The sequence below is a fragment of the Gracilinanus agilis genome, chromosome 4 (genome assembly GCF_016433145.1).
Source record: "Gracilinanus agilis isolate LMUSP501 chromosome 4, AgileGrace, whole genome shotgun sequence".
Lineage (NCBI taxonomy): Eukaryota > Metazoa > Chordata > Mammalia > Didelphimorphia > Didelphidae > Gracilinanus > Gracilinanus agilis.
The window spans coordinates 369089952-369113915 of record NC_058133.1 but is presented as its reverse complement, the minus strand read 5'-3'; the positions used below and the strand labels follow the sequence as shown (position 1 = coordinate 369113915).

The 23964-nt window shown below is 36.5% G+C and overlaps 1 protein-coding gene across 2 annotated transcripts in view; it reads left to right on the top strand.

The window, feature by feature from the left end:
- The window catches only part of TRAPPC3L (trafficking protein particle complex subunit 3L), a 70975-nt gene that overhangs the window by 4191 nt on the left and 42820 nt on the right, over positions 1–23964 (top strand). For both annotated transcript variants that reach the window (XM_044674398.1, XM_044674397.1), the window contains 2 exons: positions 1731–1828; positions 4862–4961. In XM_044674398.1, the coding sequence (XP_044530333.1) occupies positions 1731–1828; positions 4862–4961 (198 nt within the window). The remainder of the gene's footprint in view (positions 1–1730; positions 1829–4861; positions 4962–23964) is intronic.

Sequence of the window (23964 nt, the reverse complement as noted above, 5' to 3'; positions counted from 1 at the left end):
TGAGGTGGAGAAAACTGAGTCAGTTACTGAATTTACTTCAGGTGTGGGAGAATGAACTCGTGGTTCTTAGATGAAAATAATGAGAATCTGGACAAGATAGAGTTAACACTAAAGCAAGAAATATAGTCTTTGAATGATGACAGCAGAAAGAATATCAGAAAGTAGCAGTGAAACAAGAAGGATGCCAAGTCCTGCTTCTGATAGTTTCTTAGGGGATATATGAGAAGGAACAGTCATCTTTGGAGAAGGAATCAAGAGATGCAGCATCCTCAGGAGATAATTAGATTTTGGTGACCACTGGGAAATGGAAGGAGCATGAGGAAGAAATCTAGGGTGAAGGGGAGTTGGTTAACAAAAAGAAAGGATTCCTGAGTTCATAGTGGGAAAGGAGGGAGAAGGTGGATTGGGTCTAAGGAGGTTTAGTGTCAAATTTTTGATGTGGAAGGAGATAATCAGCTTTGGGTTCCTGAATTGATCCCTTACTGAATTCAGACATCCCATGTGGTATGGGTTGCCAGGCCAGCTGGCTCCTCAGGGATGATAAATAAGCCCAGGTAGAAGGACATTATGGCCACAGAACCTAGTGGATGGGTGCTCAAAGGACAAGATAAGAAAACTAGAAATTGAAGGGGTGAAAGATCTCTTTCAAACTCCCAGATATCAGTTCCTGGAACAAAAGCCTTTGTTTTCCATGCTAGTTCTAGCTCTACTTGATTCTAGTACTACATCACATTGCTCTGTGAATGAAGTAATAAAACTTCTCCCATCTTACAGGAGAGAAAACTGAGCCTGAGAAGCTATATGACGTCCATAATTAGAATCACAGAATTAGAGATGCAGAGCTAGCAGGGACACATAATATAATCTTTCAATTTTACAAATGAGGAAACTGGCTCCTAAAAAGGTTAAATGACCCAATATTACCTAGCTAGTAAGTGAAATGGAGGACTGACTAATAAGGGACTAGTCCTTCTGTCATGCATAATTTGTTCTCATTAGTGCCAGCTCACAAAAATGTTTGGGGAGACAGATTTGAAAATGTTTGACATGTAATGTGGGGCCCCTGCCTCCAATTCAGAATTCTGAAAACTATGAGTCCATATTTCTACCTTTGTAATGGAAGTCAATAGTAAAATATGCTTTGATTGACCAAAAAAATAATAATTTGATACTTTTATCTCCTCTGGAAGGCTTATTTCTACATGTGGCCCTCAAAAGTTACTCAAAAATAAAGTATATGCATAATAAGATTTTTGAAAGAGTAGGGAAGTGGTGTGGAAACTCCTTTTTACCAGATCATAACCCACCTGTGACTTAGCAGGGAATTATCATAAATGTATAACCCAGATCAAATTGCTTACCATCCCTGAGAGGAGGAAGGGAAAGAAGGGAAGGAAGGGAAGGAGACAACTTGGATCTTATAATTTTGGGAAATGTATTTTGAGAATTGTTATTAGATGTGATTGGGAAAACAAAATATCTCTGAATTTAAAAAAGAAAGGAATTATCTGAGTTTCAAAGAACTGCAGTGATTTGCTCAGAATCACTAGCTAGTGTCAGAGATGAGATCTGAATCTGCCTGACTCCAAGCCCAGTGCTCCATGAACCATACTACACTGCCATTGAAAATGAAATGATTTTATACTATTCCATAGGAAGCAGGGAAAATTTTAAAGTATTTTGTTCTTAGTTTTGCACTATGACATAAATGCCATTTCCCCCCTTAACAGAACAGAGATCTCTTTGTACTTACCTATGGAGCTCTGGTAGCCCAGTTGTGCAAAGACTATGAAAAGGATGAAGATGTGAATAACTACCTAGATAAAATGTAAGTAGAAGATTCTCTTGTGTTGTATATTAATTATCCATTTCATGTCCCCTTCAAAAATAATGTTTCCTACTTCTTTTCCCAGATGTTCCTTTCTATAACTCTTTTCTTAAAATAGGAAAAGCAAGAATGCCCAAACAATCATTTGTGTGACTGGTAGAAGTCATTAAAGGGGAGGTATTTGTTCACAATTATAATGTAAAAAAATCTTTTCTCCCTTTGGGTAAAAGCCAAATAAATCTTTGTCATTCAGTTTTACCAAAACATGGTGGAATTGATATGGTTATATGAGACATATGGATTCATCATAAATCTTCATTTACAGAAAGTTCCTTTTTCAGGCAATGTAAAAGTATAGTGGGTATGGAGCCACTCCTCAGTGCCAAGAAGACCTAGTTTGAAGTCCTGCCTCTCCCACATACTGGTTGTGTGATCCTGAAAAAGTCATTTAGTGTTCTGGCAACTCTCAACCTTTCATTTATAGGAGATAATCTGACCTATATTGATAGCAGTTTCCTCACTAGGGATTTCCTTATACCAGTGAAATTACAGGTTCAGACCCTATGCCTGTTCTTGTTTCCATATAATTTTCTACATTTATATTAAAGCTCCTTCTGTTTGCCCTTCTTAAAAACAAGGACCATCCTCATTCCTAACAAGAAAACTCTCCCAAGTATCCATTTTCTCAAAATCTTTCATTAGCTGTTAAACAGAAGGCATATAAAGAACTCTGGTTTTGAACAGGGTTCAATCTCAAGTAATCAGAGAATGAAATAGTGGGTAGTGTGTTTTATTGGATCTCTCATTTGTAGAAATGATATCAAGGTGATTAACAGTAAGATGACCCTTAAAATTTTTTTAGGCATTCCTGATTGTATAGGAGAAGAGGCCTTGGCATTAGGTCTTCCTAGTCCTAATTAAGATATTGGCCTAGCATTGTAGCAATTCAAATGATCACCTTCAATTTAGAAGGTTTATGGGGTATTCGGAAAGGACTAGTACCTCTGGTGCAAGAGCTTGCTGAGCCCTTTTCAGGGATGCTCATCCACCGTTGGTATCCACCTTCAACCCAATTCTCTCACTTGTGGCTCCAAGAGGCTGTTCCTCATCATGGTAAAACTGTCTTGGCAGATGAGCTAAACTAGGTTGAGGCTAAACAATAGACATCAAACCTGACAGTGAGTCAGGGGGATGTCTACCTGAAGTATGTGAAGACTTCCTTTGGGGGCCGCTATGAAGGAGGCTGAAGTAGGGGCTGGGGAGCTCTTAGAGCTTGGTCAGACTTAGAAGATGCCAAAGTCATCTATTGCATCCTGTGCCATTGCCAGTTGTCTCAACTCGATGACTTTGGAAGAGAGAGTGAGGCTGATGACTTTGTTCTCATTGGTCCTCTTCAAAAACTAACAATGAATGATAAGAATTACTAGAAGAGCAGGTTAGGTTTTGAAGAGGCAGAGGAACTAGAGACCAAATTGTCAATATTCACTAGATTATGAAAAGCAAGGGAATTCCAGAAAAAAAATTAACACCTACTTCTGCTTCATTGACTACACTAAAGATTTTGACTTTCTTTCATCAGAATGCTATCATCTGCGTATCTGAGGTTGTTCATATTTCTCCTGGTAGTCTTAATTCTGAGATTGTTGAAATTTCTCCTCGTAGTTTTAATTCTGGCTTTTTATTTTTCCAGCCTGGCATTTCACATATGTAAGTTAAATAAATGGGATGACAGTATATAACTTTGTTGTACTCCTTTTCCATCTTAAACAAATTAGTTGTTTTAACTGTTGCTTCTTGACAAGGTTCCTCAGGAGACAGAGGATTGTGAACTGGTACTCCCAGCTCTTTTAGGACTTGCTAAATATACTTTTTTGTGTTTTTTAATTTTTGATATTTTGTATTTTCACATTTCATGTTCATATTTTATTTATTAAAATTTCATATTCATGTTTTTATATTTTGAATTTATTTTGTTCAACATCATTTGTTGGATTATATAATTAATGAGGCATGCCTCCAGAAGAACAAAAAGCACAGCTAATGAGTTTTGGGAGAAGAATGGGAAAGGTTTATAATTTCATCAAATTATTGAACTCCCAGTGTGGAAATTTCCCCCCACTGCAATTTGGCAATACTGTATTGGAGAGTTGCCTGAAATGCTGAAAGCTAAATTGATTTGTCCATGATCACACAGTAGATGTGTGTGGGATTTAAATTCACATCTTTCTGACTTCAAGGCTGGTATTCTGTTATGCCAAGTTGCCTCTTTAGGTGTTGAGATGTAGGGGGGTTAAGTTAGTTCTTTTTTTTTTTCTTTTAAACCCTTACTTTCCATCTTAGAATCAATACTATGTATTGCTTCCAAGGCAGAAGAACAGTAAGGGCAAGGCAATGGAGATTAAGTCTCTCACATTTGATTGTTCCACAATATTGCAGTTGCTGTGTATAATGATCTCCTGGTTCTGCTTATTTCACTCCACATCAGTTCATATACGTCTTTCCCACTCTTTCTGAAATCATCCTGTTCATCATTCCTTATAGCACAGTAGTATTCCATCATTGTCATATACCACAATTTGTTCAGTCATTTCCCTATCGAGGGACATTCTTTTAGTTTCCAGTTGGTACTATTATTTGTAATGGTAGCAACTAGCATTTATATAGCATTCAAAGATTTGCAAAGAACTTTACATATGAAACCTCATTGTTAACAGAAGGAACATCCTTTTTTTAGCTCTAATTCTGAAGGATGAATGAAATAGTCAATAGGGTAGTGAATAATACTGAGATTTAGCTCTATTTCAGGGCTTCCTGATGAATCCATAAAAGCATACTTGAATTTCACAAAAATTTTCTTGATATGCATGTATCTATCATGGATATGAGTAAATTTAATCTAGGAAAATGTGCATTGACATGTGTACATACCAGCAGAACCAGATGATCACATTTATTAAGCACAATTTTAACAGCATTCTAAATTACCAGATCCTGCTTTTGACATTTACCCCTTTTCCTTTGTCTTATCCACAGGGGTTATGGCATAGGAATACGACTAATAGAAGACTTTTTGGCTCGTTCTTATGTTAAAAAATGCCATAGCTACTCAGAAATTGCTGACCTAATTGCACAGGTAAATATTCTTTAGTTCCATCATATCTATTTTCATAGTCTTAATTCTATGACTGCATTTTGTAGCTTTGAAAAATCATATAAACTTTGTCTGGAAGGAACTATAGAGGTCATCTAGTCCAACTGGTACCTCTTTAAGTATGAGTCTGCTCTACAACATCCCTGACGAATAGTCATCCAGTCATGTGAAAACTTGCATTGATGAAGAATGGTACCTTCTTAAAACCTGGCTGATGAAAAATGAGCTCATTGGAGTTACATACCCCGAGAAAAATCTATGTGAATCTGCTATAGGGAGAGAGGCTAAAACAAAACATACCACATTTCAGATATGAGAGGGGACTAGGAAATGTTTTCTTAGCTAAATTCTCTACAAGTCTAACTCCTGAAATAACCTATTAAATGTAGAATTTTTATAAATGGGCCAAGAAATGAAGGATGTCTGAGATGCCCTGATACCACATATCATGGTTTTGACTATTGGCTAGATGAATCAATTCACTCTGTAGCCCTGACACATATAAATATCTTTGTCCAAGATATTTGGGTTACAATGTAGTTTGTATATGATTGAAAAAGATTAGAAGTAACTTTATTCTTTTCCCTTAATATCTCTGTGTCATAGTTTTAAGAAACTAAGCCAATTAGAAATTTTAAAAATCATCTATCTATGTATCTAAGTATGTATGTATGTATGTATGTATCTATCTATCTATCTATCTATCTATCTATCTATCTATCTGCCCATCTATCTACTTATCTACCTACCTTCATATCTATCTATCTATCTATCTATCTATCTATCTATCTATCTATCTATCTATCTATCTATCTATCTATCTTTCTATCTATCTATCTAATCTATAAATGTGTATATCTATAAATATGTATGTGCAATATATGAACAGATTAATTGTGTGTATATATATAAACATAAGATATTCCAAAAGTCTTATCACAGTTTTAAGCTATCAAAACTTGTGTGCGTATGTGTGTGTATAATAGCTGGTGTTTATATGACACTTTAAAATTTGCAAAGTACTTTACATTATCTCTTTTTTGCAATAACTCTGTGAGGTAGGTTGCATGGATAGTATTATCCCAATTTCAGAGAAGAAGAAAATGAGTTTTGGGTTCATTAACTTTCACATTATTACATAATTATCATCATAAGCAAGATTTAAACTAAAATCTTCCTGATTCTAAGCTGAGTCCTCTATTCATTGCCTCTATTTTGAATAAATACTTTATTCCAAAGTTGGAAACAGTGAGTGCCAAATAAGATCACAAAAATAATGAAATTTATTATGATAAAGAGATTGCTGAATACTAATGTGGCAGTCATTTCCAAATCAGCTGACTGTGTACATTCAGCCTATAAACTTGTTAGGGAAATGATCAAACTTAAAACCAACTAAGAAGAAAGGATAAAAGTGAGATGAAGTGTTATGCAACTGAAGTAATTCCAGTCTAAGTTATTTAAACAAGGTGTTGATGCCACCCCCCCAAAGGGAAATGGATAAAAGAATTTTAAAATTTGACTGATTACCACCATTTTCTAAGGAAGTCTAATATTGTGAATCATTGTTGCAGCAGGGAACCCAGAAACTGCTGCAACCAGCAAACATTTGATTTACATCTGGCAGGGAGATGTATGCTCATCATAATATTCTTTTTTTTTAAACCCTTAACTTCAGTGTATTGTCTCATAGGTGGAAGATTGGTAAGGGTGGGCAATGGGGGTCAAGTGACTTGCCCAGGGTCACACAGCTGGGAAGTGGCTGAGGCCGGATTTGAACCTAGGACCTCCTGTCTCTAGGCCTGACTCTCAATCTCAGCTACCCAGCTGCCCCTCATCATAATATTCTTACCCAAGATATCTAGTACAGAGCTCAACTGGAGGAGAAATTCCCTATAGATGATAAGGTTCAAGTGGAAGAGATCTTCTAGTTGCTTTTCTTGCAGATTACACAGTGCTAAAGTTCTGTAATTGCTCAAAAGGGTTCAACCAGTAAAAAAAACCAACACAAAATAAAAACCAAAAAGATGAAGAATGACCATAGTCCAGACCATGATATTTAATTACATGGCTAACCCATAGTCCCTTAGTAAATTTCTACTTTGGACAGCCATTGAGAATGGGCAATAAATAAGGAATCCAGTGGGCTGGATTGAATTTAGGAAATTGTGCAATGCTTTTAATGATCCCAAGCATCAACTCTTCTAACAACAGTATTCTTCTCCTGCTACTATATAAACATGAGTCATAGAATATCACAGTTGGTGAAGATTTCTCATTACAGGTTACCCAAAGGGCAATAGGCAGTGTGGGTAAGCCATGACAGATTAATAACAAAGAATTGTCTTGGAAAAGTGATATAAAGGATATCATCAGAGAAATATGTGAGGTGGGCTGGTAATATAGTGAGAGTGAAAAATAACTGATGAATATCCTATCTGCTTCACTGGTATCCACATAATATCAAAACTAAAGAAAGCTTCCTAGTTGTGTAATCCTGGGCAAATCACTTAGTCCCAGTTGCCTAGTCCTTCTGCTCTTCTACCTTGGAACCAATACTCAATATTGAATTTAAGAAGGTAAGGTTTTCGTTAAAAAAAAAAAAACTAATGGAAGGTCTCTGATGTGTTGGGTAGACTACCTCTGGAGGATCTATGTATATGTATATTATATCTTTATCTATATATACACATACATGAGTTACTCAGAATAAGGCAAGGTTTGGGATCTTCATCCCTGGGGAGAATACCCCCATCAACAAGAGCACAGATTCATCAAAATATGAGTATAATTATCATAGCTCAGCTATTTTTCAATATGTATTGGATAGAGTATATCTTGGCTCAATTGGTGGATAACATTATTGATTGTATCTAGTAGATCATTCGGGTTCATTCCATTTTCAAGTAGTAATCATTGTGCTTGATTTACTATAGAAGTTTGCATTGTTATCGGCCATATCCATAAGTCATAGACACTTTCAGCTCAAGAGCCAATCACTCAGTACTTGACCAAAATTTTCTTTAAAATAATCCAGAACATTTTTGTCTTATTTACTGAGTCAGGTAATACTGATGGTTGACATAGCATTAAATTAAAAATAATACAACCCAAGGAAAAACAGGTTTATAGATCTTTGTGCCAATAGAATTTTAAATGGCAATTTATAAGTTCATGCAATTTAGAACTAAAATGGATTTTAGGGAGCATTGTTCAGAGGCCCAGAAAGTTGAATTTTCTTAATTGAAGTCATATAGTAAGTAGTAGAGTAATTTTAATTTTTGTTATTCTGAACTTGAAAGACACTATTTATTATGAACATTTCTGTATAAAAAGAACAGAAAGAAGCTTGCATATATGAAACAATAAATCTCTTTGAAAAATAACTTGGTTTTTGAAAACATATAATAAATTCTATATGTTAGTTTCAAAACTTTCTTGATTGTCTGAACTTCCTTCCGTTCTTTTCTGCATGTGATTTAAAAAAATAATTTAATGACTTTTTTTTTCTTTTGACTTTATTATTTATCTCTCATTACCAAAATTAAAATTAGAAACCAAAACTAAGAATAAAATACTTTGAATATATGTTTATATTTTTGAATGTATAATATATACTTATATCTATATATCTATCTATGATGATTTATGAATATTCAATCTACACATAATACTTTACACTATCTGTAGCTCAGGGCATCTGGAAAATTAATTCTTCAGGACAATCGTGTATTCCTTATAATATCCAGTATTCTGAAGGCACAATGAAATAGCATTACCCAGTAGCTTAATTACCCAAAGGGTTTTTTTTAAGGTAAGCAAGCTAAGAAAGAGAAGGCTGATGATGGCTTTAATAATTCTTTTCGTGAAAAAAAAATTTATTTTAGAATCCCTAGCCCTCACCAAGGCTCACCTGCTACAAAAGCATTTTCCCAATTCCCCTTTCCCCAAATTAGCAACTAATGTTGGAAAATTTATAAATATCTTTCATACTGAAATTGAAATACTTATACTCAATAGAATTCATCCTTCAGAATTAGAGCTAAAAAAAAGGATGTTCCTTCTGTTAACAATGAGGTTTCATATGTAAAGTTCTTTGCAAATCTTTGAATGCTATATAAATGCTAGTTGCTACCATTACAAATAATAGTACCAACTGGAAACTAAAAGAATGTCCCTCAATAGGGAAATGACTGAACAAATTGTGGTATATGACAATGAAGGAATACTACTGTGCTATAAGGAAAGATGAACAGGATGATTTCAGAATTCTAAAAAGATTCTAAAAAGAAAGTAAGGAGGTAGTGTCTTCTGGGCTTACAGTATGGACTGTGAAAAGGTACAGATTCAGAAGACAGATCTTATTTTTTTATCCATGTGCATTAAGAATATTAGTCTAAAGTTTTCCCTTTCCTCCATTCAACCCTGGTTTGGGCAACAAGACTATTTGGAGGAGATATATGGATTCTTTCTTTTGGCATGTTGTTCCTTTTATTTGTTAGTTCTAGGCAATTTTCTCGTATTATTTCTTGCATAATGTGTATAGGTTCCCCGAACTGTCCATGTTCTTCAGGGAGACCTATGATGTTAAAGTTGTTTCTATGTATCCTGTCTTGAATAGCATTAAGTTTTACTCATATGAAGATCATGTCTTATTTCATTATTATTACTTTTTTATTTTCCTTCTAGATGATCTTTTGCTTTTGCATAGTTGTATTTCCAGTAAATTATTCTCTTTCCCATCTTTGTAGAGACGGATCTGAGCTTTTTTGTTTCTATTCTGCCAATTATTTCTGCTATGCAGGCTTTACATTTTGCTTTCATGATTCTCTTTTCTCCCTTAAGTAATTAAGGAATATCTTGATGCTATTCCATGATATTTTGGGAATCGTATGTGTCCTTTGGCTCTCTGCAGCATCAGTTGTTGATTCAATTTAATTTGTCTTGCAATATTTATTTAGAGATGTTTGGACTCACTTAGATATCTTGCTGAGCATTTTCCCTTCTGTTTTACTATCTTCTCTAATGATTTATCTGATTGCACTAAAGGTTTATTACCGAATTGTTTTCCTCCAGACATCTTTGGCAGTTTGTTTTCCTCCCTTATATTCCCCTGTCATTCACTTTCTGACTTCTGCTCTGATAGTGGATTTCCCAAGGACTAGATCACAAAATTTCCCTCATTGGGAAATTCACTTTTCACTGGTCTCAGGACTTGCCTGAAATAATTTTGGGGAGGACAGAACTGGCTCTAGTTAGATGCAAATCTCATTTTCTTCAGACTTGGAGCAAGCTTCTCTCTCTCTCACCACCCTCCAAACATATAAGTGCCCTACCCCAGGCCCTCTGTTCTCTTATTTTTCTGGATGAGTGCCACTGTAGCTTGCTGCCACCTCCAGGAAGAGCACATATCCACTTTCTTAAATCTCCCTTCCTTCCACTTTCCTAAACTCATCTTTTTGAGGTCTACTGCTTATTATCACAGAATGATAGAGTGAGGGCAGGAGCAGAATATGCTACTGGAGACCTGTCAGAGATTATATCAATAGCAAGGATATTGCTGAGTAGATCCCAGAGCAAGCCTTTGGGTTGGTTGGTACTTCCCTGACAGAACATGGTTTGTGGAAGAAGGGGTAAGAGTTGAGTTAGAAATTAGGAATTAGCCCTCTCTGATGCTAATTTATCTAGTCTACCATATTAGGATTGTTAGTGCCTTGGGCTGAAGACTCAGTTGCAAATACTTTATCTCTTGCCCATAATTCTTCTTTTAGGGAGTTCCTGAGGTTTGGAGAAAATGCCCAGTCCTCTCTTGTTTTTCAAGAAATCTTTAATAGGGCCACATTTGCATTCTCAATTTACTGAAGTATATTCCAGCATGCTTTTTAGTTACCCTGAAGTCTGAAAGAGCTATTGCAACTTCAAAAAGTTCCCGAGTTCCAAATAATGAATAGCTTTGGTTTAATTCATTCAATGATAAGTTTGAAGTAATTACAATCTGCTTTTTTACATGGCTCCACATCTCAAAAGTCTGGTCTTTGGGAAGTTCTTCCGAGTAGCTCATCTACATTCTTCTCGTGTATTCATCCATACTTCTTATTTCCAAAAAATTAAAATAAATGAAACAATTATTTAGAAACACCATAGAAAGAACATTGACCATAGAAGTCTGAATCTCAGCTTTGGACTGTTATTGTTGTGTAATCTTGAACAAATCATTTAATCTTTTTCTGACATAGACTGTACCTGTATATGTACATGTTGTCTCTCATGATATAAGTTCCTTGGGGACATAGACTGTGGAAAGCACTGTGTATGCTTCATAATCAATGCTTGTTAAGTGATTTAATGGTACACCCGGAGTCTCAGTGTTCTCATAAGATCATAGATTTAAAGATGGAAAGGATTTTGAAGGTCATGGAGTATAACCTCCACATTTTACAAGTAAAGAATAATTGAGGGTGCAGCCCAAGGTCACAAAGAGTCAGATTCAGTTCTCAGACTATTGACCCACTGCCTTTGTCAAACAAGTATGATAATATTTGCCCTACTTGCCCCAGAGGATTGTTATAAAGAAAGAATATAATAAAGAAATAAATGAAATAATAAAATGATGTTAGGATACTTCATATTGATGCAAATACAGCAATGTCTCTGAATTTGCTATACCAGAGCTGGCCGGCTATATCTCTATCTTGAGGTTCTGTGGAGTTCTCAATCCCACGAAGGATGGAGATTTTTCTTCTTTATTTTTTTTAATTTTTTAAAATAAAAACCCTTTCCTTCTGCCTTGGAGCCAATACTTTGTATTGGCTCCAAGGCAGAAGAGTGGTAAGGGCTAGGCAATGTGGGGTTAAGTGACTTGCCCAGGGTCAAGAATTTTCTTCTTTAATGTTATCAGCATGAGCCCCTATTCTCCTATGGTACACACATACACACTTTCTCTCTCTCATTTTCTCTCTCTGTCTCTCTGTCTCTCTGCCTCTCTCTGTCTCTCTCTGTTAACCACCATCATAAGTACTTTGGTTCCATTTAACCAGTTGACACTGATTCGATTTTACAAAGGGATGTTTCCAATGAAGATGTAGCAAGAACAAGTATAAAGATGACCTCCCAATCCCTGGGAGGACATAATTCCCCTATATCACTTTGGTTCTTATAGAGAATGGGTTTAGATTTAACACAATTTCCTCATAATACTCACCCTACCAAGCTCACATCTAAATTCAGCTTGGCCAATGAATGGATGAGTCTGCATTTCTATAACTACTGGATTGGGCAAGGTGGGATGCTCAGGACTTGGTTCCTCACCATCTGGCTCCTAGAAAATCCTGGCATGAATTCCAACTCCTGGACTATGAGAAATTCATTCTCCTAATCTTTCAAAGCTCACAAAGTCATACCTATCCCTTTTTGCTTTCACCTAAGAAAGGAAAGGACAATACAATGAAGTAAAGAACAAAGACTTGTTTGTGGCTTCAGAAAAGGATATTCCTAGGCCTTCTCCCTTAAAGTATTCTTTCTCTCACCATAAACAGCAAAGCAGAAAAGAGTCAGACCAAGAACAAACCTCTGAATGACTAGTTCCTTTTAAAGGTGTCTTGGTTCTGTTAGAATTAACCATCCATTTCTTTGTTATAATAGTGGAGTTCGATGGGAACATCTGCTCCTGCTCCAAAATGGAGAACAGGACACTTCCATTATTTATCATCATGCCTTTCCAGAGATAGGCTTCTCAGATTTTCCACCACAAAGATGATTGCATCAGCCCCCTGAAGCATAAAATGCTCCTAAATTCCTCTTGTAATCAGTGATTAACAACTATTCTTTTAACCTTCCTTCATAGCATCATTTTCCAACCCATTAATCATTCTCACCCCCTTAGCTGATGACACCTGGTGAATAGATTTTTCTTTTGGTACTGATAAAAGGTTAGACTTTAGTTACACACTCAGTGACTAATACTTTATTTTTTTAATAGAATGCCCTGCATTAAAATGCTAAGAGCCCTTTACTAGCAATGTCTCATTAATCCTCATTCTACCCCTATGAAGTGGGCAGCTGCTTGTTTAACAGAAGGGGAGATCAAAGTCAGAGGAAGTTGTATTATGACTATAGTTGTATACTATTAATAGGGTCACTAGTGAGGTCAAGAAAGAGTGACCCCTGGACCCATGCTGCATCAGATCATGCTGAAACCAATTGTACTGAATGGAGTCACTAATCAGTTAAAATCCCCCTTCTGCAGGAAGTCCATTTAATTCTAGTGCCTTCCCTCTCTTGATTACTTCCTATTTAGCCTGTAGATAATTTCTTGGCATATACTTGCTTGCATGTTGTCTCCCTCACTAGATTGTGAGTTCTTTGAGAGCACAGACAATCTTTTGCCTTTCTTTATATTACAAATCCTAGCACAGTGTTGGCACATAGTAGGGGCTCAATCTCCCAAAATATTAAGAAACTACCACACCAACTGTGTTCAGCATGTCCCAGTAATTAAATGAATGAAAGAGAATTGTTCAATAAGGCACAAGATGAATAATAATATTTATTAACATTTTAATTTATTTTTCTATTTACTAAAATCCTTGCTTTCTGACTTAGAATTGATACTTAGTATTGGTTACAAGACAGAAGAACAGTAAGGACTAGACAATTGGGGTTCAGTGACTTGCCTAGAATCACACAGCAAAGAGGTGCCTGAGGCCAGATTTATTATTTTTCCTCCAAATAATCTCATTTATTTATTTATTTTTGAAAATTAACACCCCAATATTTTATTATATTGTGCCATATTTCTTTTTTTTAAATTTTAATAACAAATTTCCATATAAGCTAAGGCCATATTTAAACTTAGTACCTGCCATCTCGAGGTCTGACTTTTCATCCACTGAGCCACCCAGCTCTCTATAAGGCATTTTTAGATAGAATGGCTTCATAAGGTAGGTAATATAAGAAATAACTTGGATTCAGAAGAGACCAAACCTCAGACTGTGGCTTTAGTACTTAATAGCTGGGTGGCCTTAGGCAAATTCTCTAACTTTTCTGAGTCCTGGGTCTTTGATCTGTGAAACAGTGATAATACCCACACTATCTACTCCACTGGGCTGCAGAGAGGAAAATGTTTTGTGATTCTTAAAGTGGGACAGACATATACATAATATACATAGGAACAATTATTAATATCATAGAATCATATGGTTGGAAGGAACTGAAAGATTGTCTGATCCAATCTGAAAAAGACCTCATTTTACAGATGAGGAAACTGAGTGACTTGCCTGTGGCTAGTAAGTGTCCAAGCCAGGATCCAAGGTGCTCCTGGCTTATAAATACAGGCTCTCCATTAGAACTGGATTCAACCTGCAGATCATGTAGATCAAACCCCTCATTTAAAAAAGAAAAAACAAAAAGTCCACAGAAATTATGTGTTGATGTCAGAGTTAAGATATCTAGAACCCATAGTTGCCTCATTGAGACTAATTTGGAAATTAGGGTAATGAAATGGGTTTTTTCCCCTTTCTTTTCCTCCCTAGTTGTTCATATTTTATAGATGAGGCATTTAGGTAATTGGGGAAGACTTCTAAGAGTTCTTAAATACCAAATAATGACATCTTGTGGCCCCAAAGAAAACCTAAGGTAGAAGCCAGACTAACAAGCAAGGAGGAATACCCTATAATTTTACAAAGGAAAAATAGCAGAGAAAGAGTTCTTATGCCAGCTGCCTTCCTCTGCAGTTTGAATCGACCAAATAACTTTTTTAATATGTAAGGTTATGTTTTTGGCAATAGTTACCTAAGGGTACAGGATCAAGCATTTAGTAAGACATACAAATGTATAAAAGCAGTCAATAGCATTATAATATAATTTAAAAACATTTTAAGAATATAAAGACTATAATCTTTCTCCAAAAATTTGGAGTGCTTCACATCTGTTATCTCATTAGAGAAGGGAAGCTATTATCATCTCCATTTTTACAAACCACGAAACTGAGACCCAGAGGGGGTAAGGCCTTGCTCAAGGTAACAGAGCAAGTAAATTATGGAGACAATATAAAATTTTCAGATCCTATCCCTCAAAATTATGCTTGACCAGAGACTACAATGCTTCATTGTCTCCAATAACATATATAGCAAACTATCCATGCCTTCCTATCCTTTGTGATTCTTCTCTGCATTTTAGTATAAAGAATATTGAAAGGGAAGGTAGAGGACTTGGATTCAAATCCTAGCTCTTTCACTTTCTACTGCATGACCTGCTACAAATCAACTAACCCCTCTGGAACTCAGTTCATCATCTGTAAAATGAGTAGTTTGGACTAGATGCCCTCTGATGTCCTTTCCAACTTTGTATCTACAACACAAAATCACAAGGGGGCATGACTATGTCTTCCTTTGCTAGTTGATGAATGGTTATCAACATTTTAATGGTCTAAGCAAAACAAAGTAATGGACTAATGGGGATCAGATGAAGGACAATTAAATTTGATTCATCTGTTTTGTTAGACTCTGTCTCCGTACCAGAGACAAGTAGAGATGAGACTTCTAGGACTTACTGTACAGATCAGCTGAACCAAGTGACTGATTTCTAACAATATGGGACTAATCTAGCAATATCTACATAGGCATCCCGTGCTTAGCAGAAGACCTGATACATAATAAGCACTTAATAAATGCTCATTGCTTGATTGACAGACATGACTACATTCACGTAAGGTTGAAGATTCTCAAAAATATTAAAAAGAAATGATGTGTTCCTGAAAAAAATCTCACCAGCATATAATTTCTTTAAGTTGGTCCATAAAATTATGTCTTTAAGTTCTTTCTAAAGTATGCACCATTTAAATTTTCTTTAAATGCTCTGTTTTGGGTGTTTTAATTTACATTTCATCCACAAGCATTTGTGTTCTATTGTGCCATTGATTTTTATATCACTCAACAGAAAATCGTTGCTTGCATTATTTAATTAAGGTAAAATTTCAACTTCAAATTCATTATTATTTAGAGAGCTTCCTTTTTGTTTCCAAGGACATGCATGACCAACAGGTCTAGTCTATTAGATTTCAGCGCTGTACACTAAAAAGTCTGACAATCAGGCATCATCAGACTTTGTGGATATTTTCTTTAATTTTCACAATCTACTGGAAGTAACTATAATATATGATATATGCAGAAAAAGACAATCAGTCTCTGTCACTTGGGTCTAAGTAGTCCACAATAAGTATTGATCTTACTTAGGAAAAAGCCTATCCTGCTCTTATGTACTAGTTTATGCAAAGAAAACTGTCATATATAACTTGTCAAAGACAAGCTGCTCAGAGAGTGGCTTTTTGGAAGATTTATCTACAAAATGTAATATAATGTCTTTCCAAAACCTGTTCCATATCCTAAGGCTTCCTATGTTCACTATGCTCACCAAAATCCATTGGAAGTATAAGATCTTTGTGCATTGGAATTATTTTATTCCTTGTATCCCCATTTATCCCCTAACATACCTAGCACATAGTAGATGCTTAATAATAAATGCATGATTGATACCCATTTTTTGATTAAACAGTATATAATATTCCAAGTTAATGACTCAATCTTTGGATGAAGTAAAGCAATTTACATTTGAAAGTGTTTTAAGCTAGGAATGGTGCTGAGTGATCACATGAATTGGGAATTCCAAGTTATAGTCATAATAAGCTCATCAGATGTCTACCCTATGTTTGGCATCATTATGGTTAGCCTCTGAGAGCAGAAGGCTACCAGATTACTTAAGGTGGGGTGAAATGGCCCAGGTCAGAAATGGAGTAAGTCAAAGCTTCTGTGCTGGTCAGTAGTGGGTCCCACTCAGTGACAATTGTAACTCTAGCCTGGGTAAGATAGGAAAATCCAGGAAAAAAAGAAAAAGAAGGAAGGAAGGAAGAAGGGAGGGAGGGGAAGGAAGGAAAAAAGAAAGAAGGGAGAGTGGGAAGAATTTTGAATTCAAAACTATGTATTTTTTTCCCCAAGTAGTTTAGTCTCTTCCCTACTCTTGACAGCCTGAGTCTTCAACTGATAGAGACACAAAGCAAAGAAAATTTGACAAAGGCCTCCATAAGTCTTTGATGAATTTACAGGAGGAACTAGATCATTGGTTCAGATATTAGGCACTGACAAAATCTTAGAAGCCAGACTTGATTTCACTGGGCCCCTCATTGCAAAGAAGAAGTCATTATTACAAATAAAGGCAAAACTATTTTTCTTGACTTTTTTTGTCATCTAATTTCTTCTGTGAGGTGAGTGAGCTCTCTGCACTAAGACACTTCTTCCTCACCTCCACCCCCACTGTCCCATGGACAATACTTTTATATTTTACCTTAGGGAATTGCCTTGGGACACTATGGGGTTAAGTGACTTGACTTTCATCAACCAACGAAATATGTGTCAAAGCCAGGGCATGAACCCAAGTCCTTCTGGCTCCCAAATCTATCCACTGTTCATCACACTATATGGATTCTCTTTTTTTATGCTAAAATTATTTACTTTATTGCTTTTATTGCTTGGAGAGACTAAGTCTTTTGATTTCCTTTAAATTAACCCACTGATTTTTCATTCCTAAATTTTTATGACAGTTATCTGAATATTTGCCAGTAGAGCTAGTCATTTATGTTTGTTCCCTAAATATGATTTACTTAAAATTGGATTCCTTCAGGTAATCCAATGGATAGAGTGCTGGACCTGGAGTCATAAAGATCTGAGTTCAAATCCTATATTTGATACTTATTGGCAATGTGACTTTTGACAAGTCTCTTAACTATGTCTGCCTCAGTTTCTTAATATGTGAAATAGGGGCAATAATAATATATAGCAATGAGGATCAAATGAGGGTACTTGTAATGCTTTGTAAAACTTAAAGAACAGTACAAATGCTAGCTATTAGAATACAGGATCAGAATTTCACCAGGTCAGGCATGAAGAAGGAAGGTACAGAGAAGAGTGTAATGTACAGGAGATTTTCTGGGTGAGGCTGACCCTGTATTTTGCAGGGATTCCATGCTGCCATCGCCTGTACATTACAAGAGGAAAGTGCAATATGGCTTTCTGGGTACTCACATACCTTTATATAATAGAACAAGCCTCCCATAGATGAGAGTAACACATTATTTTACCTTCTCGATCTTATGCTTGGTTTAGACTTAGAGTTGGAAGAGATCTCATAGGTCATCTAGTCCAACTTCATCTCCTCATCTTATAGTTGAAGACACTAATGTCCAGAGAGTCTAAGTTATTTATAAGGCAAGCAGCAGGAAATATTTGAACCCAGATCCTCTAACTTGAAATAATTCACTAAACCATCTATTTATTATTTTTACACCATCTAACTTATTTAAGGTAGAACCATGGACCTTAAAGCATTTGTCAGGGCAGTTCATGAATATTCTCTGTTCCTGCCACAGTTCTAGATATATATGCAACTTTCTTCTCTACTCAGGAGTGCATTTTCTTTTTGAGCCTAAAAAAGGAAAAATTAGACTGAAAAGTTTATTTTAAATATGGTACTACTTGTTCTCCTGATACAATATTAAAGATGTTCACTATGGAGTCAGAGAACCTGAATTTGAATCCTGACAGTTACTTGTTACCTAAATATTTTAGTCATGTCCTCTCATCTCTCTGTACCTCAATTTCCTCATCTACTATTACAAGGGGTTTGGACCAAATGACCTCAAATGTCCCTTCTAGCTCTAGCTCTATGATCTTTTTGTCTCAAAAAAAAAGACCATTTTATCTGTCAAATACTGGTGCCTCAAGAACAAGTCTTCTCTCCTCCATCCCCCACCTCCGACTTGTGTTTTCATTGGCATAAATAAAATGCCTTGCTGCTCAAGCAACTCCCACTACCAATTCAGCCTGGCAATTGCTCTGAAATTTATTATTTATAACAGTGCATGGGACAATAAAATGTTAAGTAATTTGCCCAGATCCAAATGTAATTAAAGTATGGATCATGCCTCCATGAAGATTACACTCTAAAAAGGTGGTTGGGGGCAAGATATAGTATAAACTTCATATATACTGCAGGTATTAAAATATATAATAGCTATAATTCAGAATAGAAAATAACATGATAGGAATAAAATGCAAGGTCATGGGAAGGAGGCAAGGAAAAATAATTCTAGTAAAGGTTTCAAACATGATTAGAATTATGGAGTCATCGACAGAAATAAAGTTAGGAAAGGAAATTTGTTTGAGATTAGAGGTGGGGAAATACTAAGTTCTATTTTAGAGATTTCCCTTATTCCCCAATTTAAACTTTCAGCTCAAGCTAGACCTGTCTCACTATAGTCCCCAGCACATTTTTATACTCATTTTACTCCCTAAATCAGTGGTTCCCAAACTTTTTTGACCTACCGCCCCCTTTCCAGAAAAAATATTACTTAGCGCCCCCTGGAAATTAATGTTTTTAAAATTTTAATAGAAATTAATAGGAAAAATAAATGCACCTGTGGCCATCACTGCTCCCCTGGATCACTGCAGCACCCATCAGGGGGCGGTGGTGCCCACTTTGGGAATCACTGCTCTAAATCTTTACTTATGTTATACCCCCTCAAACTTCTCTTCCTCTCCATTCATTCAAATCCAATCAACCTTCAGACATTAGCTCATCTTCTTGAACTATCTTCTACACTTTACCTCATAGTGATTTTTTCCTTGCTCTGATATAGTAAATTGGTTACTATCTACACCAGTCATTTTATTTTATTTTTTCATTATTTATTTATTTATTATTAAAAAACCCTTACCTTCTGTCTTGGAAGTATTGGCTCCAAGGCAGAAGAGTGGTAAAGGCTAGGCAATGGGGGTTAAGTGACTTGCTCAGGGTCACACAGTTCGGAAGTGTCTGAGGCCAGGTTTGAACCTAGGACCTCCCGTCTCTAGGCTGTACCAGTCATTTAGCATTTATATGTGACCTTATTTTGTTGCCCACTTTTTCTGGTACATATTTCTTTCTTCCCAACTCTTCTGTAAGCTTCTCTGAAGTATGGGCTATATTTTTTTTCTTAGTTTTTGAAACATACCTGCAGGTTCACAGAATTACAGAATGTTAGAGCTAGAAGGACCCCTAGAAATCATCTAGTTCAACCTTCTTCATTTTACAGATGAAGAAACAATCAGAGAAATTAAGGGACCTGGCAAAAGATAACACAGCTACAAAGTAATGGAGCTAGAATTTGATCCCAGTTCTGTCCAAGGTTCTGGCTCCAAATCCATGGTTCTTTCCTTGTCATCAAGGCTATACTGTCTTAATCCAAAACACAGAAGAAGTGAAGAAATTCTTATAAGTGTACTAGGTATCCAATCAGTGTTCAATTCCCTTGTTGAATAAATGGAAGATTTATATTTAATTTACTAAGAAATTTATAGAAATGTAAAATTTCTTAAATAAAATTCTAAGGAAAAAAATAAAGATTTCAAGGGGCAGCTGGATGGATCAGTGTGGATTGAGAGCCAGGCCTAGATACAGGAGGTCCTCAGTTCAAATCTGTCCTCAGACACTTCCTAGATGTGTGACCCTAGGCAAGTCACTTAACCCCTATTGTCTAGCCCGTACTGCTCTTCTGCTTTGGAACAAATGCACAGTATTGATTCTAAGGCAGAAAGTATGAGTTTTCAAAAAAAGATTTCTGCAGATGGGTCATTCATTATATAAAACTACAGTTATTCGTTAAGCAAACTCCTGGAAAAAAATTTAAAATATGTGAGATACTCCCATGAATAGATTCTCTATTTCTTAAGAGTCTAAGTATTTGTGACACCTAAAATGCATGTGGAGCACTCTCCATGCTTCTCTTTAAAGTTCTACCATTTCCAATCTTCTCTCATTCCTTCCTATACTAGGAATAAAGTATTGTTTACCAAGAATATGATTTTAACATTTTTCTTAACTCTCTGCAGCTTCTGAGTATCTAAGCCTCCAAATGGCTTCTAATGTCCCTTTTAACAAATAGAGCATGTCCTAGGCATGTCTAGGGTCTGCGGATGGCAAAAGTAATAGCTAAGTAGAGGCAAGCTTGGAGCTGGACTCAGCAGGGCAACAGGGAGCAGCAGGCATGGGAACATACACTGGGGTGTCTGGATTAACAATGAATATTTGAAGTCATAAATCTTTAATTCTGTTTTGCTTTATTTTTCTCCTTTCTTTGCATCCCTAGTGTTTAGCACAGTATCTGGCACATAAACATTTAATAAATGCCAATTTACCAGTTCCCCTTATGTCGATTTTTCTTGTAAACATCCCAATCCAATGAAAGAGAAACACTGAGATTCCAGATACCTCACAGTAGCTAAATAGCAATGCACTTTGGGCTGTGAAGGAGTGCCCATTCGGATGGCCCATAACATGAATCTGGGGAGTATTTCCTCCCAGCTTTTTCCAAAACATATATCTTGCTACCAGCATTTTTTTTAAAAAAAGATATCACCTATTGTTATCCTAATCATGGGGAATAAGTTACTAGTACTTTCTTGAAGTAAGGAATAATTTTCTCCCAGAGAAGATCTTGCCAGGGATTTGTGGGTGCTCACCCCTTTTTCCTAACAACCTGTTAAAATCAAACGAAACAAAAACGTGGCCCCTGTAATTTTCCTGTTTCTGTGTAAAAGAGAATAAAGATCACTTCCTTAAACACCGACATATATCTGTGCACCTCAGCACATATTTTGTTCTGCAAGTCATCTTGTCCTTAAGGCATTGGCTAAATACTTAAGTGACTCACTCCATATCTCTTTCCTAGTGAAAATGCCAGGATCAGCCTTTGAAAAAGGGAAAGCAATTACTGACTGATTCTTTTTTCAATGATCCCTTCCTCCCACCCAATACAAAACAAGTTGTGTTCTCTTTCAGTTTTTCAGTCACTTAAAATTTTTTAAAATTTTATATATTTTTTAATATTTATTTAAAAATATTTTCCCATGGTTACATGATTCATGCTTTCTCCCTCCCCTTTTCTCTCCCCCACTTCTGGAGTTGACAAGCAATTCCAATACATCTATTATCACTTGATACCTATTTCTACATTATTCATTTTTGTGATAGAATAATCTTTTAAAAAACAAAACCCCAAGGCATATACCCAAGTGATAAATCATGTTTCCTTCTGGATTTCTATTTCCACAGTTCTTTTGATGTGGATAATATTCTTTCTCATAAGTCCCTCAGAGTTGTCTTGGATCATTGCATTGCTTTTAGTAGCAAAGTCAGTTACATCTGATCATCCCATAATGTTTCAGTTACTGTGTATAATTTTCTGGTTCTGCTTCTTTCACTCTGCATCAGTTCATGGAGGTCTTTACAACTGATATAGAAATCAAGCAGTTCATCATTCCTTATAGCACAATAGTATTCCATCACCATCATAAACTGCAATTTGTTCAGTCATTCCCCAATTGAGGGACAACTCCTCATTTTTCAATTTTTTGCCACCACAAAGAGTGCAGCTATGGATATTTTTGTACAACCATTTTTCATTATTTCTTTCAGGAACTAACCTAGTAGTAGTATTGCTGGATCAAAGGGCATGCATTCTTTTAAAGCCCTTTGGGCCTAATTCCAAATTGCCTTCCAGAATGGTTGGATTAATGCACAACTCCACCAGCAATGCATTAGAGTCCTAATTTTGCCACATCCCCTCCAATATTTGTTTTCATTTACTGTCATATTGACCAATCTGCTAGGTATGAGATGGTACCTCAGAATTGTTTTGATTTTCATTTCTCTAAGCAGGAGAGATTTAGAACTCTTTTCCTTGTGATTATTGATAGTTTTCATTTCTTCATTTGCAAACTGCCTATTCATATGCCTTGACCATTTGTCAATTGGAGAATGGCTTGGTTTCTTGTATTTCAGTCACTTTTTGAAGTGTAATTATATGTGAAGCACAAGTTGCCTTCTTCAAAGGACCTGCTGCGGTATTTTTTTTTNGCCTAGTGTGTGTGTGTGTGTGTGTGTGTGTGTGTGTGTGTGTGTGTGTGTGTGTGTGTGTGAATTCCTCTGTCTATCACATAACTACCAGTTAATCTTACACAGTTTAAAAAAAAGTTTTCAGAGGTTTCCGGGTTAAGATGGCGGCAGAGTAAGAAGCAGCTCTTAACCTCTCCTGACCGAAACACACAAAACTCCTCAAGGGGACATAAAAACAAGTCCAGACAAACGGAGGAACCCCACAACAGGGCACAGCGTGGAAGGTACGTGGAATCGAGACAGTTCCAGGCTAAAAAGGGCTCTCACTCACTCAATCGCGAGCTGAGCAACCGCCCCACCCCCACCCCCTCCACACTCACCTATAGCTCCGAACCCAGCTAAAAAGAAATAGAGCAAGTTTGGGGCACCCATCAAGTCATTGGCAGCTCCGGGACCTGTTCCTGAGAGCAGCAAGACTTAGGACCCCATTAAGTCAAGAACGCACGCGAAATCTGAGCCCGCGGGAGCAGAGAGTGGACGCTGGGCGCGCCCGCTGAGCAGAGGCGTGGGTGCCGGCTGAGCAGAGGCGTGGGTGGAGGTAAACACAGCCAGGAACTAAAGCCTAAGTGGGGAACCAGTGCAGACGGGTATACACTGTGGAAGTAGCTCCCTGAGACTTGTAAAGAAACTTCCTGCAGAGGATCAAGCAAGGGAATCCACCAGGGGGCTTGACCTTGGAAAAAACTAGAACTCAGACCTCAGGAGCCAATAGACCGCGGATAGACACTGAGCGCGAGGATAAACCTGAGAAGCTGCTGGGCTAATGATGGCTAATCAGTTACAGGAAATTCAGAAGAGAAAGAATAATAACAAAAAAAAGAAGTCTTTAACACTCGACAGCTTCTACACAGAGAAAATCCAGACAACTGAGCAAACAGAGGAGGAGAACAAACAACCATCCAGACCCTCCCCAAATAAGGAAAACTCCTCACAAGCTATGGAAGAGTTCAAATCTGAGATTCTGAGGAAAATGGAAGAGATCTGGCAAGAAAATAACAGCTTA